The 19,410-nt window shown below is 42.3% G+C and overlaps 1 protein-coding gene across 2 annotated transcripts in view; it reads left to right on the top strand.

Annotated features, from left to right (window-relative positions):
• The window catches only part of LOC126260216 (cold shock domain-containing protein E1-like), an 88,423-nt gene that overhangs the window by 40,949 nt on the left and 28,064 nt on the right, over nt 1-19,410 (top strand). For both annotated transcript variants that reach the window (XM_049957513.1, XM_049957514.1), the window contains one exon: nt 1,145-1,312. In XM_049957513.1, the coding sequence (XP_049813470.1) occupies nt 1,145-1,312 (168 nt within the window). The remainder of the gene's footprint in view (nt 1-1,144; nt 1,313-19,410) is intronic.

The raw sequence follows: 19,410 nt of genomic DNA on the forward strand, positions 1-19,410 counted from the left end.
TGGATACTACCATGGCAAATGTTTCATAAATTAGCACAACTTGAAAGCAAATTGTATAAGCTATTACGTAAAGTAAAAAATGAGGCAGTGTGGAACATGTTACTCCCCAAAATGCATCTGTATAAATGTCAATACCTTATTGCATTGTAGATTGCAAAAGAAGAACGCCCTGGATTTCAGCAGAATACACTTGTCAACAAATTAACAAAGATACACGGTGCAACAGATGTTACTGAGAAGGCGTTGTAGCCAGTTTTTTAAAACAGAATCGAGACTGCCTTATTACGCCTTACACGGTGCAAGTTCTCTGGAACACTCAGAGCTGAGTGCATCTTTCCCTTCAGAAGGCATTGTCTTGCTGTTTCATTCACCAATGCCCAAGCATTATTGCTCATGCAAGTCAAGAGCAGTAGTTGTTTGGGTGTCATATGGAATGGTTGTGTGGGGTCATGTCACACCAAAAATACATGCACAGTTTGCAGATGTTGATATGATATGTGTTTTGGAAGTTTTCTATTGATGGTAGAGCAGTACTGCATGATTAATCAGTTTATTTGTAGAGGGTCCATGAAATTACACACAAAATCAGTTAAATAATCAGTATTGTCACTCTTTGCCAGTTTTTTACTCTATCATGAACGGTTGAAGCCTGATAGTCTAATTTGGAAAAGTAACACTGCAATGGGAGATATCATTGTGACAGTAGAACTAAATTTATCTGCTAGTATTAGCATGTTTGGGTCTAACCATAGTTAATATGTTACGAATGAAATTAACGGATGAAGTAAATTGTATGAACTGTTATCCTTTCAAAGCAACCTTTACACCTAAAATTGAAGAATGTTAATATTCAAAAAGAAAAGAGACATGTTTTTGTTTTAGGCAACACGATCAGGTTCCGTACAAAGTGTGCTCTCTCTGTTAACCATCTCTTATTCATGTCTGAGCCCTGCAAGGAAAACTATTTCAATTACAAATCAGCAAAAAAGTTGTGGAAAGAACATTACAAGCTTTCCTCACACATAAGATAATTATGAATTGTAGTGTTCAATGCCTGTTTTTGTGTAAATCTACCTTTATTTTAAAATAACACAAATGTAGCATTGAATGTACCACTATTCATTTCAATCTTTCTGTTTTCCAGAGGATGAGAAAGGACCTGAATATGAATTTGGAATTACTGGATTAGCTAACAAACGGGAACTTCTGCAGACTGGAGATCCAGTTACATTTCAAGTAGACACTGAAGGCAGAGCAACAAATATATCAGCTATACGCAAGAAAAGAAGGGCTACAGTTAATGCAGTGAAAGGTAATTGGTGTATTCAATTATTTGTAATGTGTGTTTATAAGAGAAAGTAGTATGAATGAGGTGACCACCAGCCATATACTGCCATCTCCACAAGCTAAGGTACTTGGAGATCAACACGACACACCGTGAGACTTCTTAGTCCACCTTCAACAGCTTTTGTTGGCAGAAATCTTTTGTATTGGTCTTCTGTATTGAATATGTTTGGTGCATAATATTAACAGCTAAAGAATGGCTCGGCAAATGTATTTGGATGACATTAAGTGAGGCAGGCCCATTGGCAGATTGGAGACCATCCTGTCAGTGCAAGGTGGACCAAGCATTGAAATGTCATGTATAGCACGGTTTCACAGTTTTTGAGTTGATGGAAGAAAGAAGTAATGGCAAGATAGGATCATAAGCTACAATGCAGAACCAGTATCACCAGTTTGGGATATGAGCTGAAAGGATTCCAGCTGACAAAATACATACCCTACATTGTGACCTCCTGATAGCCTGTGAATTGCGCATCTCCCACCAGAATGAGCAGTGTTCTCAGTCCAGAAATTTGTGTTCTGTAGGCTTTCAGACCTACCAAAGGGATTCCCCTAACAAAGACACAACATAGCAGATGTGATGTTCTGCTCACACCCATGTAGACCCAAAAATTTTGAGATTGTGGTCTCTTCATAGGCAATTCGCTATTGAGCCTGGAGAGGAAATGCGTAAATCATTGACTCCTTTCCACATGGCTGTTTTAGCCTAATGTTTGATAATGGTGTTCATCTGACCACTACTTACCCCAGTTTGGGTAAGGAGATTTCATCATCATCATCATCATCATCTTCTTCTTCTTCTTCTTCTTCTTCTTCTTCTTCTTCTTCTTCCTGTATACACTTTTAAACATGTCTTTTTTTATTTTTGTGGAATAGAGCTTCATATTGTCATTACTGGGAAAAATATATTCATCAACAAGTTTATTATCTACAATAAATCTGTTAAAATGTATTTTCTCCTAGACAGGCACTGATATATGGAAAACTGTAGAATGTTTACATCTTGTCACACAATACAGTCCCAAGCCTTGATTTGATTCACAACTTGCAACAACTTCGCTTATTTTACTGTGAAGAACTTTGCCCTTTAACCTGCTTTATACGCGTGGCCTCTTAAACTTCGAATGGGTTCTCCCAGTGTATATAATAGTGGAGCACTCCACCAGACTTGTGGCAACCACATCCGATGCTTACAATCGACTGAGAAGGAAGTACTGTGCATTGCAAATAACTTTAGTTGCATATGAATGCTTAAAACTTTGTGCTTCTATGCACGCACCTTTTGGGGTGTGGCTCTTGCTCTGTATTTTCCAGACCTTGATCTTGTCTCATTTGGACTATGGTTGCCAAGGTTTATGGCATGGCTCCACCTTCAGTTTGAAACTGTTAGACAGATGTTGAGATAACAGACTTCGTAAAAGAAAAGCTACTACAATTGTTTAGTAGTGGAAAGGTGTTGGGAACAAATTAGATATCTATAAGGTTCTATAAAGATTGTGCGGAGGAACTTCTAGTAGCAGTGTATCATAGGTTGTTGGAGCAATGAAAGGCACCTAGTGACGTGAAAAAAAAAATGCAGCTCATTCCTGTTTTTTTAAAAAAGAGTTTTAGGGCAGATGCACATATTCATAGGCCTCTATCGTTGACATCAATCTGTTGTAGAACTAAGGGACACTTTTTATGCTCAAGAATTATGACATTTTTGGAGAACCAAAATCTCCTGTAAAAATGAAGATGGATTCTGCAAACAGAGATCTTGTGAAGCTCAACACTCTGTTCCACCACGAGATCCATAGCCCTCTAGACAACAGTGCTCATGTTGATGTCATGTTCCTTGACTTCAGAAAGACATTTGACACCCTCCTTCACTGCCATTTAATGAAGAAAGAAAAGGTGAGTTTACCTAGTATTGGACCAGATCTGTGACTGGATTCAAGACTTCCTTGCAGATGTAACTTAACATGTAACTCTCAAGAGAACAACATACTGTAGATAGATGTAAAGGTAATTTCCGGAGTACCCTAGGGAAGCATGAGGGGACTATTACTGTTTACAATGAATATAATTGATGCAGTAGAGAGTGTCAGGAGTACTTTTAAAACTGTTCACAGATGATGTAGTTGTGTACAAGTAGCAATGCCAGAAGACAATATTGATTTGCAGAATAACTGCTGACAATTGATGAATGAATGGTGCACAATTTAAATTACGTTTGGAGTGGGGCAGTGTGGTTAGTTTGGGTATCTCCCACTGTACACCGAGTCTAATGAACGTTTTTCCCTACCTCCGTCAAGAGCTGCCTTGGTCATCCCTGTTTTACTCTGTTTTAATTGGTTTTAAATGTGGTTAGCCCCTTCTTTCTGCCACACCCTATTTTCCATTTTAGGAGTGGGACTCCAGTGAGTAGTGACTGCTGTTCTCCCATTTTTAACACTTTCAATATAACATTTGCTCTGTAATGGGTCAGAGTGGACAGTTGTAGGAAGGACAATCTCCATTGCATGCAGAGCCCAAGGGGACACTTGCTTGTCGCTTTGCCCCAACCGCCTACTGATCTGATTACTTTTCTCGCATTATTCTATTATTGTCATTCTAGCTAATACCCATTACTTCTTAGACTTCTCAATTTTACTATTACAAATGTTCCAGCTAGAAGACATTCTTTACTCTGTAGCTGTCTTTGCCCTTATCTGGTTGGCTGGGGGCCAGAGGAAAGTAGACTTCCTCCAGCCACGGTTATTCTAAATGATGGACCCATGTTCAGAACTTTGTATTTATTTAAGTACAAATCCAAAATGAACAAGTTTTATAACAGTGAAAAGAGAAAGTTTCAAAGTTTTTTCATAATGTTTGATATCAGTTTAATAAATTCAATAATTTGTATTTAGTTCTAATCATTACTTAATAATTATAAATGTTATAAATGTTCAGTGTGACCAATGTTGGCAGCACGGCAAACATCAACATGGTAACCAATCTTTTCCCCACACACGCTAAAGTGTGTCTGCTGTTACGGAGCACATGGCAGCAGTGATCCAGTTCTGCAGATCATTCAGAGTTTTTGGTAGAGGCGGTACATACAGTTTCCTTCCCCGTAAGAAATAGTAGCAAGGTGAGAGATCAGGAGATCTGGGCAGCCAGAAGTGCTGAGCCAGGTCCTGAAGTCCACTGCAACTGATCCAGCACTGAGGAAAGGAGTCATTCAAAAAGTCTCATACATTGCTGTGCCAATGGGGCAGAGCTCCTTCCTGTTGGAAATTGAAGTTCTGGGAATCTTTCGCAAGTTGAGGGAACGGCCATTGTCCCAACATATCCATGTACATGATTCCTGTTACTGTTCTTTCCTCAGAGCAAAATGGTCCATAAACCTTTGTACGGGACACGGCACAGAACACATTGCTCTTCGGTGAGTCTCTTTCATGTTGCAATGGTGAATGTGGGTTTTTCAAACGCCATATGCGAACACGTGTGTGTTAACTTGTCCACGAAGGTTGAATGTTGCTTCATCGCTAAAAATTACATGCTGTATAGAAATGCGTCATCCTCCATCTTTGCTAGCACATAACCACAAAATGCGAGATTCTTCTCTTTGTCATTGGGGTTGAGAGCCTACACAAGGTGTAATTCGTAGGGCTTGTACAGCAAACGCCGTCTCGGAATTTTCCGTACAGTTGGTTTGGGGGTATTCCAAGGTCTCGACTGGCTCTATTGGTATACTTACTGGGACTGCACACAAAGCTTTCCTGAATCTGTTGGACATCATCTTCTGACATGTGGTTGGCCTGTGCATTTTCCTTTACACACACTTCCAGTCTGTTTAAATTGCTTAAACTAATGGCTAATGCTTTTGCGAGTTGGTGGTTGAATACTGAATTTGGTACAAAGTGCTCCACAGTTGCCATCTCACTCATAACTGACAGTGAAATTGAATGGCGGCCCTATTGCTGCGCGAACTCTATTGGTTGCTTCTGAAACCATCACTGCCCAGCTGCTGTTGCCTGCCAAAAATTTTGAAACTTCCTCTTTTCATTGGTTTAAAGCTTGTTCATTTTGGATTTGTCTTTGAATACACATGAATTTTTGAAAATGGTTCATCATTTAGAATAACCGTGCATAATCATCTTGGACAGTTCCATGAATTGTAATCCTTGAGATTTCTTCTCCCATTCATAACACCATTTCAAGTATCAAGTCGCAAAAGCCCTACAGGATCATTTTTATAGTTCTTCTGTTGAATTATGAATATATTGTGGGTGCAGGTACTTGCATTGGGAAGAAATACGCATTTCATTATTCATATAATGATGTCAGTTTCAGCTCTACTTTGGCTGACCGACTTTTGCTTTGATGTGCTTGTAACCAGAACTAGCAATCACTCACTCATCTGGAGGTGTAAGAACTTTATTGCAGGTGTAGTGTCTACTGGCACCCTTGCTAATTGATAGAAATGAGGTGTCACATTCAAATGAAACCCGATTTTATTAACTCAAAAATGTAGTTATACAGAGTACACATACTCAAAAATAGTCGCCATACTTTTTGGCACATTTATCCCATTGTGACACTATCCGGTAGATTCTATCCTTGAAAAGCTAGTAGGTTGTTGTCAGATCCAGGGCTGGACCCCGTCACACACTTTGTCATCTGTTGTGAATCAATGTCCGCAAATAGCTTGTTTTAGAGGTCCAAACAGATGAAAGTCAAACGGTGAAAGGTCGGAACTGTATGGTGGATGTTCCAGTCGTTTCCCACTGAAACTGCTGCAGTGTCATCTTCACCGCATTGCCTGTGTGTGGGCAGGCATTATGATGCAGGAGGATAACACCATTGAACAACATGCCTTAGTGTTTTGACTTGATGGGTCGTCTGAGGTTCTGTAAAGTGGCTTGATAACACTGGGCATTTATTGTGGTTCTCCATTTCAACCATTTTACAAGCAATGGGTCCTTGTCAAAAAAGGAGGACATCAGGACCTTACCAGAACTGGTGTGTACGGCTTTTGATTTCATTGGAGGTGGTGAAGTCACATCTTTCCACTGCTTGCTCTGAAATTTGCTTTCCAGTTCAAAATGGTGACACCATATTTCGTCACCTGTGACAATACACGACAGAAAGTCGTATTCCTCCTCAATGTTGCAGATGACTCAGACAGTGCCATTCGAGTATTGCGCTGTTCGGTGGTCAGTTGGTGGGAACCCACTGCATAAAGATTTTTCGATAGTTCAAGTGTTGCTGCATTATGGTGTGGGTGGTGCCCACACTAATATCCAGTAACCGATGGATCTCATCCATGGAGATTCTGCAGTTGTTCAAGACTAAAGCATTCACTTCCGCAACCATTACCGGTGGCATGACACGATGAGCCAGTCCAGGACGAGCATAGTCTTCCACTGACTCGCACCCCTCATGGAATCATTTGCGCCATTCCACAACACTTGAATGACTAAGACTGTACTCACTGTTCACATCCTTCATCCGTCGATACATTTCACGGCCTCCAACTCCTTCCGCCGCAAAAATTGAATCGCTCCTCGTTGTTCCTGCTTACTTGCCTGCATGTTCAGTAGTGGATGATAACGTGTGTGACCACCTTGTCTTCAGCGTGAAACCACACTGGCGCCATGCAACACCAAACGGTGCGCACGCATCACTCTCTCTACCAATGGATGGTACCACCATACCCGCAGTTACGTGGTGCCACCTTATGTGTAAGGCAAAGGTAGACGCACTGACCAGGTTTCATTTGAATGAACCTCATTTTTTAATGTGCTGTTCCCTTACAGAAAACAGAATTCCTTGTCAAAGGCAACTAGTTAATACAGTCACCATTACCAGCAAGATAGAAAACCAAAAAGACATTAAAATTCACAAAACGAGGAATAAAAGGAATACACAGAGTAAGTGTGAAACGTAAAAAAAACACAGTGCTTCTGGTGCCTTACCATGGAACTGCTTTGACAGCCGCAGTTCACTGTACCATGTCGTGTGTCACTGGATCACCAACATTATGCAAACACTTAATTATGCACTAGTGCATGACAACACTCATGTCTGACACTATATCAGCCCCTCGGTGGAAGCAGAGCGTCATTGTCAAGGAAATGAGCAGGGAATTGAATATGTCATATGGAACTGGTTGTCCATGCCGGTGATTGTTCTGCATTGGATATTTGCAGTGGCTGCATTACTTCTGCTTGAGCTTCAGGCTTCGAAAGATTCCACTGTCTTCATAGGGTTGCGGATGATGATGCCTCTTGGAATAGATACGCAGATTTGACTCTGTTGAGGAAAACTGTCATTGCCTTGCCATTCACCAAGATGTCCAACATCTGCGTACCTCTTCGTAACACATGATATGAGGCAAAATATGGAGGCTGAAATGATTGTTTCATGCCTAGACTATGCATGTTTCATTTATTCATCTGCACATCCATCAGTCTCCACCATCGTGGCATCCATTTGGCCATTGGTGCATTTTATACTAACTGGTTGAGAGTCAGTATGCAGAAGCTGACAAACTACTGATGTCCAACCACAGTGACTTTTTTCTTCTCAGCAGATATGCATGCCGATCATCTGCCATGCGTGACAACCCATCCTATGCCTCCTCCTTCAATGACTCAATTTGATCACCAGTATGGGGCATGTCCCTCTTCTCTGTTACCTCCTGGAGTTCGCTTTCACTCTTGCTCCGGCAGCTTAACTTCACGCTCCTTGCAACTTTCCCAGTGGATGTGAATCCTTCACCGCCTTGGCTTCAGGGACTCCCTTGTTCACCTTGGCCTTCATTCGCTTCCTAAGGACACTACTCCAGCCTTGCTCTATTGCCTTCAGTTTCATGATCTTCGCCTGGAACTTCCCGTTAGTACCTTTGTGTACACTGATGGCTCTTGGACTGACCATTGTCAGATGTGCCTTCGTCATTGGCACTGACATTTCTCAGTATCAGCTTCCAGAACACTGCTTAGCATGTACAGCAGAGCTCTTTGGCCTGTATCAGGCCATGCAGTACATCCAGAGACACAGGCTTTTCAATCCTGATGGAACGTCCTTTTTTTTAACCGCTTAGGTTCCCAGTTACGATGCCGTCTGCATTGTCGTCCTTTTAGCAAATGACGCATGGGCTGTCGACCGCCTTTTACTTTTATCCATCATAGCAATGTAGCGAAGACCATTTAATTTTTAGTTCTAGACCTCTGTTTCTTTATGGTGTATTTTATAGACCATTCTCCACATTCCTATTTTTACCTGTCTTCTCTTTCGTCGATTCGGATTGATGTGTAGCCGTTTTAAATTCCTCTCATTGTCTTCGTGTTCTACATTTTTGACATAGGCGCGTATAACCCTAATTGTTTTTGCGCCCCAAAACAAAGCACCCGGAAGCTTTTAAAGGCTGGATCTGAGCGATATAGTCCCTCAGTTGACATAATATTTCTGACTGATCCTGTGGGGTGTATGTTTGCCATTGATATCAATGAATTCGCCTGGAAAATGTGTCTCTTCATAGACTAGTTCCACGGCCGAAGAATCAATGTCGGGTTTATATGTGACTTGCAAACCAAGGAGGACAATAGGAAGAGCCGATATCTAAGTAGCGTCATGGCATATGAGTGGCGCCTTCAGGGAGTGATGCCAGGCACTAGAATGATAACTGGTAGTCTTGTAGTGGGCATACCTGCAAAACTTGGCACGCTGTCTGAACAAGTCCGACTCAGATTACTGACTGCAGTCGGTAGTGATATGCAGGGGGCAACAAAATCTCATTAATCGCACTGACCCAAATATAGAGGCAAGTGTTTCAGCAGTAATGTGTTGATGGGAACAGCCTCCATCCAGTGGGTGAAACGATCTATGAAGGTCACTGAATAACATTTACAGTTCAATGGAGGAAGCCATCCCACTACATCAAGGTGAACATGTGTAAAATGTATGGTTACATTTGGAAAATCACCAATTGGCACGTTATTCGTGCCCATTCTTGACAGTCAAACAAAAGGTGGGCTGGACTTGTGGATGGCACATGTTGTGGATCTGTCAAGAGCTTGTCTTATGAATGCTGATGGAAGAAATGGGCAAAGTCTTCCCAGAGAGATGTTATAGTAAAGCCTGGCATCTTCTCCTGGAATATCAGTAAGTTGCAGTTGTAACGCTGACATCGCATCGTCGATGGACATCAGGAGCTCTTCATCATGTTTTTTGTTCTCTGGCCAGAGCAGAAAAGTTGGTAGGACTCGTCACACTGTTGATGCCTGAAAGACTGTCAGCCACCATATTATGTGTTTAATGTCAGCACTAAATTACACTACACATTTGAGATGGTTGTATTGGCAAGGAGAGCAGTTGACAATGTTCTGTTTGAATTCGTAGGTCAATGGTGTATGACCCATTGAGGTTGTAAATAGTCACGCGTCAATCGCTGGCTGAAATTATTTAACAGCCTCATCTACGGGCAGGAGCTCACAGTCATGGGCATTTAACTTTTAGTGAGATCTTCAATAAAATTCTTCAGGGTATCAGACCGCATCGTCATAATTTAAAATGCGCCAACGTATCGGCCAGCGTTGCAGCTAGCCTTCATCAGGGCCTTACGTTAACTGCTAAATGAACACACGTGGTTCCTTAAATAGCTGCACGAGAAAACCGTGTCGTTACTTGATTGGCTGTAAAAGGAGGAGGAGGAGGGGTGAAAGGTATGCTTTATTGGTGTTTCCTTTATTATCTGTCATTGGCTGAAATAGCTGTTTTCTATTGGTCTTTATATTAATCCACCCCATTGGAGGAGACGGACGAATAGCGAACAGGTGATGGCTGTGACGTCACACTGTTTCCATGCTGTCCAGAAGCCGGCTGCGGCGTGCCATTGCTTTGTGTACTCGCGACCACTACTGCGGCTCTCCTCGTGTCTGCATGGGCCGCCAAGGCTCTGCCGCCGCTCCGTAGCCCTGCTATTGCAGGCAGCCAAGACCTCGGAAGCTTGTACCCGTCCTCTCTATTCATGTTGGCGGGTCTTTTGGCTATTTCTATAGGCTCTCTAATCTTTCTTTTGAAAGTGAGAGGCTGTTTCGCCAGGACGCGGGCTTCTTGAAAAAATATTGGTTTCCCGCACTCGTCTCGGTGTTCCGCCACTGCTGACTTAGTGTGTTGTTTCAGGCGGATATATCTTTCATGTTCCGAGAGCCTTGTGCTAATCGGACGTCCCGTCTCACCTATGTAGACTAATCCACACGCACAACCAATTTCATACACGCCAGCTGTGTGTAGTTTGTCAACTGCATCCTTGGTAGAACCGAGCATGTCTGATATTTTGTTTGTGCTTCAGAAAATTGGTTTGATGTCGGCTTTTCGTAGAATTTTGCCAATACGTTCGGTGACCCCTTGTACATATGGTAACACAGCAATGCTCTGTGCCTCCTTCTCCTCTTCCCTATTAGTCTTCTCCCTTGTCCACATGGTGCTGTCTATCATCTGCTTCCCATAGCCATTAGTTCCGAAGATGGACCTGAGGCGTTCAAGTTCTGTCTTCAGATGTTCTTCGTCGCTTATCCTGTACGCTCTCTTCGTTAGCGTGTGCAGGGCGGACTTCTTCTGCGTGGGGTGATGGTGGGAGGAGGCGTGAAGGTACCTGTCCGTATTGGAGACTAATAGGGAAGAGGAGAAGGAGGCACAGAGCATTGCTGTGTTACCATATGTACAAGGGGTCACCGAACGTATTGGCAAAATTCTACGAAAAGCCGACATCAAACCAATTTTCCGAAGCACAAACAAAATATCAGACATGCTCGGTTCTACCAAGGATGCAGTTGACAAACTACACACAGCTGGCGTGTATGAAATTGGTTGTGCGTGTGGATTAGTCTACATAGGTGAGACGGGACGTCCGATTAGCACAAGGCTCTCGGAACATGAAAGATATATCCGCCTGAAACAACACACTAAGTCAGCAGTGGCGGAACACCGAGACGAGTGCGGGAAACCAATATTTTTTCAAGAAGCCCGCGTCCTGGCGAAACAGCCTCTCACTTTCAAAAGAAAGATTAGAGAGCCTATAGAAATAGCCAAAAGACCCGCCAACATGAATAGAGAGGATGGGTACAAGCTTCCGAGGTCTTGGCTGCCTGCAATAGCAGGGCTACGGAGCGGCGGCAGAGCCTTGGCGGCCCATGCAGACACGCGGAGAGCCGCAGTAGTGGTCGCGAGTACACAAAGCAATGGCACGCCGCAGCCGGCTTCTGGACAGCATGGAAACAGTGTGACGTCACAGCCATCACCTGTTCGCTATTCGTCCGTCTCCTCCAATGGGGTGGATTAATATAAAGACCAATAGAAAACAGCTATTTCAGCCAATGACAGATAATAAAGGAAACACCAATAAAGCATACCTTTCACCCCTCCTCCTCCTCCTTTTACAGCCAATCAAGTAACGACACGGTTTTCTCGTGCAGCTATTTAAGGAACCACGTGTGTTCATTTAGCAGTTAACGTAAGGCCCTGATGAAGGCTAGCTGCAACGCTGGCCGAAACGTTGGCGCATTTTAAATTATGACGATGCGGTCTGATACCCTGAAGAATTTTATTGAAGAATACAACGGCCGCGGAAGCCTACGCTTACTTTTAGTGAGATGGCGACAGTTTACCAGAGAAATATGCCAGTGGTTGCCATGAGTCCTCTGATCACTGTTGTGGTGCCATGCTGATAGCCATCTGGCTTGCACCCTCTACTAACACTAGAGGCATGTTGAGCTTCAGATGTGCAAGGAGCCCATGATTCATGGCATCAAATGCAGAATACATGGCCTCAGTCCTTGGTGCTGGGGTATTGCCTTTTATTTTAGGTCCCGCCAGCACTGCAGTCAACCGTTCCTGCAATTATGCTGCATGATGTAGGTGACACTGATAAAAGTTTAGCATGCCTAGAAACAGATGCAGTTCCTAGATTATGGTTGCCCTATGTAGCTGCAGAATTGCTTTGACTTTCTCTGGTAAAGATAGAGAGCTGCAGATGGAATCCTGTGTCCCAAGAAGGTAACTCAGGTTGCTCAAAAATGCCCTAGCAAAGTTCATCATGACTCCATAACATTTGAAGTGCTTAAACAGTTCCCACAAGTGTTATCAATGTTGTCCTGGGGTGGCAAAAAACACTAGCACCCTGTTAACACAAAACAGAACAGAAGGCCTTGGAGGTCAGCTAGTAAACCTTTACCATGTCTGCACTGCACACCGTGATCCAAATGTCGTACACATGCTTTCAGACAGTCCGAATTGTGTTACAATTGTGGTCTTTGGAATGTCTTCTTTTGCAACTGGTATCTGCGGATAGGCTTTTGGGAAGTCCCATAAACTGAATATCATTTTAACGTGTAATACGTGATTGTAATCCCATAACAGAGGCAAAGGATAATGGTCGGGCACTGTTCTCACGTTAAGCACATGATAATCACTGCATGGGTGCCAGGTTCCACATTTCGTAGGCACCAGGTGCAAGGCAGAGGACAATGGACTGCTACTCAATGTGGTAATGCCCTCTCGTAGCATAGTATCCAACTATGCTCTAGTAGTGGTGAGGCAGTCCGGTGCCAAACGCCTAGGTCTGCACAATACTGATTGCCCGTCCATCATTTGGATACAATGCACCATATTGTGTGGTATTTGCTTAGGTGGTCTAGTCAAACCCAGTAACTGACCAGTAGAGCGGAAACTGACCAGTAGAGAAACATACTCACTCTCTTGTGTCTGCATAAAGTTCACGCTGTGGATGGCTGCGCTATGATGAAACTCAGTGGCAGTTAACCCTGTAATGCTGTCAACCAATAGGGCATTCACCACCTCTTGCAAGAGGGTGTAACGTACCAAGAGATCTGTGCCGATTATAGCTTCTTTGATGTCTGCAACATAAAATTCCAAGTGAATGGATGTCATAATCCTGAGTTAAAGTCCATTCTCTGGTTGCCATAGGTCACAATAGTTGAATTGTGGGCAGCTGATAGACTGAAGGCTGTTGTCAGCCTGCAGCAATGCTTTGGAGAGTGTTGTAGGACATTCGGATTTGAACCAGTGTCCTCTAGGAATTTCAGCTCAGAACTTCTGCCACTAATGAAGAGGACAGACCGACCACTGCTGGCATTTGAGTGAAAGCAAGGTGCCATACATTTTCGTTCCTGCTCACTAAATCTCTAGTGGTACCAGCAAACAGACTGCTCACCCTGAGAAGATGTAGTTTGCTAGCAGACCGGCTCCTCGAACATCTTCGATAGTGCCCTTTGTTGTTCCCAGTGCCACCTTGGAACCAAAGTGAGCTAATCTGCAGGCATAACTAATCTGCAGGCATAACATTTCCATATTAGCTGTAGAGCAGTAATCGGTACTTACCACTGGTGTGGCCGTCGCATTGCAGCACTGTGCCATGACTTCACTTACCTGGGCCAGGTCGATGGCTCTTGTTGGTGGTCTGCAAATTCCACCATGATGCCCAATGACATTTTCATTTGAGATGCCACTATTGCCATTACATGTGGTAGTAATGAATTACTCCACAATGTGTGCAGTAAGTTGTCTAGAATGTTGACTGTATCAACCTTGCTGAGCATGCCCTAGATATTGTGGTGGCTTTTGATCTCCAATATCCTCTAACAAATTGATGTATTCTATCCTCCTGTGAAGCCACAACTTTCCATATCAATTCTGTCTTGAGCTTCTCTAAGAATTTTTCGTCTCTCGGGGTACAGTGTGATGAAATCTTGCATCTCAGCTGCGAAGTGGTGATCCAATTGGTTCACTATGAGCACTGTGATTGCAGTGCGCAGAAACTTGCTTCCAACTGCACAAGCCAGAGAATTTGGTTATTGGGTCAAAACAGAGGCAGCGGACCACTAGTCTTAACAATGTTGGTTCTTCCACCATCCTGCAAACTTAATACAAATCAGTTGCGGTTCAGTTGCTTACAGTTCAGATTCATGTCGGGGTCACCATTTGTTGGTTTTGGCTCAACTTTGGCAGACCAACTTTTGCTTTGAAGCACTCATAACCAAAACTAGCAATCATTCACTCATCGGAAGGTGGAAGAAATTTATTATGGGTGTGTCATCTACCAACACGCTTGCTAATCGAGGAAAATGAGATACCATATTTTAATATACTGATTTCTTACAGAAAACAGAATTCTTTGTCAAAGGGGACTAGTTAACATGTTCCCAGTAACAGTAAGACAGCAAGTAGCAAACAAAAAGACATGAAAATTCTCAGTACAACAAATTAAAGGTATACATAGGGTAGGCATAAAACACATGAAAAACATAACACCCCTGGCACCTGTGCGTGGAACTGCTTTGACAACCGCAGTTCACTTGTCTACATCATATGTCACTTCATCAGCAACACTATACGAACACTTAACTCTGCTCTAGTGCATGTTAGCACTCTTGTCAGATGCTATAATATGGTATGTACAATTCTGGGATTACTCTGCCACAGTTCCTGGTAAGGACAGGTCCTGTGTTGAAACTAGTGTCATCACAGACATCCGTGGGCGCTTCTCAGGTGTATCTTGTGTATAATTCCTTCCTTCTAAAATATATGTGTTCCATGTAATTAAAGCCCTGCTATGGAATTAGATTTCAAATATCACTAAACAGTAGAAGTCAAACCACCTGAGAAGAAAATCAACCATATGGGAATAGCATGGGCCATTATGTTGTGGCCCATTGAAGTTAATAAATCTGCTGATGTTGGTGTGTTTGTGAGATGTATAGGTTTCCTGATTGGCAGTAGAATTTTATGAGAAACAAAGGCCATGCAATTTTGAAAGTTGATAATACCTACAGTCTGTTTCCAAAATTGGTTAATCAGCAAACCAGCTTTGACATATATGCAATGAAGATCAGGGACAAGGAGTGAAAATCTTGCTGAACAATTTACAGCAGTAACCCAGGAAAACAACAGAAGTGGTGAATTCTTACAAGATTGAGATTTTATTAACGATGAAGTACATGTGTTGAAGTATTTAGTGAGAATATAATTTTGGAAGAAAAGCAATATTAATGTTTAATGGAAGCAGATTAATTTTGAAAGCCGACAGTAAGGCAAATGAATTTTTTTTTTAAAGGAGTAGCAGTTTGTTGATGGTAAGCATTGAAAGTCACTCGGGCAATATTGCTGTAATACAGGGCTATTACAAATGATTGAAGCGATTTCATAAATTCACTGTAGCTCCATTCATTGACATATGGTCACGACTCACTACAGATACGTAGAAAAACTCATAAAGTTTTGTTCGGCTGAAGCCGCACTTCAGGTTTCTGCCGCCAGAGCGCTCGAGAGCGCAGTGAGACAAAATGGCGACAGGAGCCGAGAAAGCGTATGTTGTGCTGGAAATGCACTTACATCAGTCAGTCATAACAGTGCAACAACACTTCAGGACGAAGTTCAACAAAGATCCACCAACTGCTAACTCCATTCGGCGATGGTATGCGCAGTTTAAAGCTTCTGGATGCCTCTGTAAGGGGAAATCAACGGGTCGGCCTGCAGTGAGCGAAGAAACAGTTGAACGTGTGCGGGAAAGTTTCACGCGTAGCCCGCGGAAGTCGACGAATAAAGCAAGCAGGGAGCTAAACGTACCACAGCCAACGGTTTGGAAAATCTTACGGAAAAGGCTAAAGCAGAAGCCTTACCATTTACAATTGCTACAAGCCCTGACACCCGATGACAAAGTCAAACGCTTTGAATTTTCGGCGCGGTTGCAACAGCTCATGGAAGAGGAAGCGTTCAGTGCGAAACTTGTTTTCAGTGATGAAGCAACATTTTTTCTTAATGGTGAAGTGAACAGACACAATGTGCGAATCTGGGCGGTAGAGAATCCTCACGCATTCGTGCAGCAAATTTGCAATTCACCAAAAGTTAACGTGTTTTGTGCAATCTCACGGTTTAAAGTTTACGGCCCCTTTTTCTTCTGCGAAAAAAAACGTTACAGGACACGTGTATCTGGACATGCTGGAAAATTGGCTCATGCCACAACTGGAGACCGACAGCGCCGACTTCATCTTTCAACAGGATGGTGCTCCACCGCACTTCCATCATAATGTTCGGCATTTCTTAAACAGGAGATTGGAAAACCGATGGATCGGTCGTGGTGGAGATCATGATCAGCAATTCATGTCATGGCCTCCACGCTCTCCCGACTTAACCCCATGCGATTTCTTTCTGTGGGGTTATGTGAAAGATTCAGTGTTTAAATCTCCTCTACCAAGAAACGTGCCAGAACTGCGAGCTCGCATCAACGATGCTTTCGAACTCATTGATGGGGACATGCTGCGCCGAGTGTGGGAGGAACTTGATTATCGGCTTGATGTCTGCTGACTCACTAAAGGGGCACATATCGAACATTTGTGAATGCCTAAAAAAACTTTTTGAGTTTTTGTATGTGTGTGCAAAGCATTGAGAAAATATCTCAAATAATAAAGTTATTGTAGAGCTGTGAAATCGCTTCAGTCATTTGTAATAACCCTGTACATGTAATCATATTGGGTCGTTGCTGTTGAAGGACTGTTTCAATTTTTATTAATGATGATTTGCCAGAAGTAAGTGCTTAAAAGCTGAAGACAGTGATACCAATCATTTGGCCACAAAATATCTTCTTTCAGTCTCTGAGATGGGATAAAATATTGTTATTATCCTTCTGAATATATAACTGTCCATTAATGGATGGATGCTACATCTATACACGGCAAGCCATCTTAAAACGTATGGCTAAAGGTACAGTTTCCTCCTTTTTCATGTCGCCTTTGCAAATGGTGCCCAGGAAAAAGTAAGCCTCCGTACAAGCTTGGATTTCTGTTACAAGATGATCGTAGTCATTTTATGAAATGTTTGTGAAATTGACTGATATGGTGCAAATATCTTTTTGGTATGGATACTCTTAGAATTTTAACAGTAAGCTTTTCCTGGCGCACGTTGTCTCTTGTGTAATATATGTAATTGAAATCAGATGAGACCACCTCCATTACGCTTTTGTCCTCACCAAACAAACCTGTGACACAAAGTGCTACGCTTCAGTTTGGATCGCATCTCTCTCCTCCATTAATTCTACCTGATATGGGTCTGTGATTGACAAACGATACTGAAGAATTAGCGAAACTGGGGTTTTGTTAACTAACTCCTTTGTGGATAAAGCAAATATCTGTAGATTTCTTGCAGTGAATCTTAGTCTAGAGTTCGCATTTCCTAAAGCTATTTCCGTATAAATCGTTTCACTTTAAACCACTCTACATCCATACTCTGAGATTTTTAATGGTTGTGGCTTTCTAGTGCATGATCCTCAGTCTTACAATGACACTATAATTGGCGTCCTGCATAGTTATGTAAGCCAGTTGCTAATTATGATACCAAGTATTAATTCTCTACAGGCTTTCCTGCATTGAACTACAATTTTATGGCTTTGCTATTTCCTACATCGTCATTTTGCTACAGCATCATGATCCGTAAACAACGTCAAGGCGCTTTCCATGTAATTTATGTGAACATTTACACACTGACCGGCACGAAAAACCCAACACTTCTATTTCTCATACAACTTGAAATTTATTTTAAATTTGTGACACTAATCCACTATCTTATGATGGAATATTGTGGTACGCTCCCATGTAAGTGTCAACAATGAAAAAAGAAATACGATTATAAATAAATTTAACAAATTAAGCCAGAGATGCACACTCAAAGGAAATTTTGAGTAAGCTCATAAAGGTAATGCACATCTGTTTTGGTGTTACGCTTCACACTTTACTTCAGACACTGGAGACGATCTGAGACCTCTGTTCCCAGCTTCAAAAGTGTGTATTCCCACCTCTTGCCCCAGTGACAGCATTCAACCTTTCAGGCATGCTGCTGATTAATGCGGTAGTGTCCTGTCGGTGAATCATAAGCCATTCTTCCAAGAGGGCATTTTGTAGATCCTGTAATGTCTCTAGATAGTGCCGACGGGTTCTTCTCCCAAGCCGGTCCCAAACATTCTCAATAGGATTTAAATCAGGGCTTCAGTAGGCCAACAAATAGTGTGGATCCCTCGTTTCATCCAAGAACTCTTTCACAATTCTCGCAACATGTGGGTGTATGTTGTCGTGCATTAGAGTAAAATCATCACCAATAAATGGAGCAAAAGGCACAAAATGCTCCAGAAGTATTTCTTCCACATACTGATGTGCAGTAAGGCTCCCATCCTCCACGAAGACCAAATCTGTCCTTGCAGCTGTATTGACTCCTGCTTACACCATCTCATAACCACCCTGAAAAGGCGTCCTGGATGAGAAAGTGCAAAGGGAATACCTTTCCCCCAGTCTTCTCCAGGCCCTCTCTCTTCCGTCAGTAATCAGAGGCCAAATTGTGACTTACATGTGAACAACACTTCATCCCATTGTTGTATTGTCCAGCCAAGATGTTCCCTTCCAAAACCTAGTCAAGCTGTGCAATGTTCTCTGCTGAGAGTCCCAGACCTGTAGCAAGTCTTACGTACTGGAGATTGGCTTCTTCCGGTCTTCTTCGAGTGGTTCTCTCACTAACATTGACTCCTCAAACCTAGTGGAGTCAATTTCGTGCTTCAGTAGCAGTAGAGTGTGATGACAGACTGACTGTAGCTGACAGAGCTGGTTTACATTACACAGGCATGGACTGGTCCAAAAAGGGTCCTATAACTAACAATAAATTCAGTAAACTTGTAATACAAATGCTTCAACATTTTATGTATAAAATTTCTTATCACTAACTATAATACCTACACCAAGAATAAACAAAAAATTAAATTGTTTTCAAAAGTAAAGCTACAGTCAGTATGTTACAAGAATTCATATTCATAGTAAAAGTACAAGGGTAGAGTCATGGTTGTTTGAAAGTATTAGGATGATATGTATATATCAAAATTAGAAAAATATTACTGCCTATGCTTTGCAGTGTTTGAGAAACAAATATACAGTAATTCATGTTGTTTACTTAAAACGATTCTCCCCCTTGTTTAGTTGGACATTTCAGTGACTTAGGTGTGTAGAAATTAAGATTTTGACTTTAAGATTAAAAATTTTTCTAAAA

This window comes from Schistocerca nitens, chromosome 5 (genome assembly GCF_023898315.1).
Source record: "Schistocerca nitens isolate TAMUIC-IGC-003100 chromosome 5, iqSchNite1.1, whole genome shotgun sequence".
Lineage (NCBI taxonomy): Eukaryota > Metazoa > Arthropoda > Insecta > Orthoptera > Acrididae > Schistocerca > Schistocerca nitens.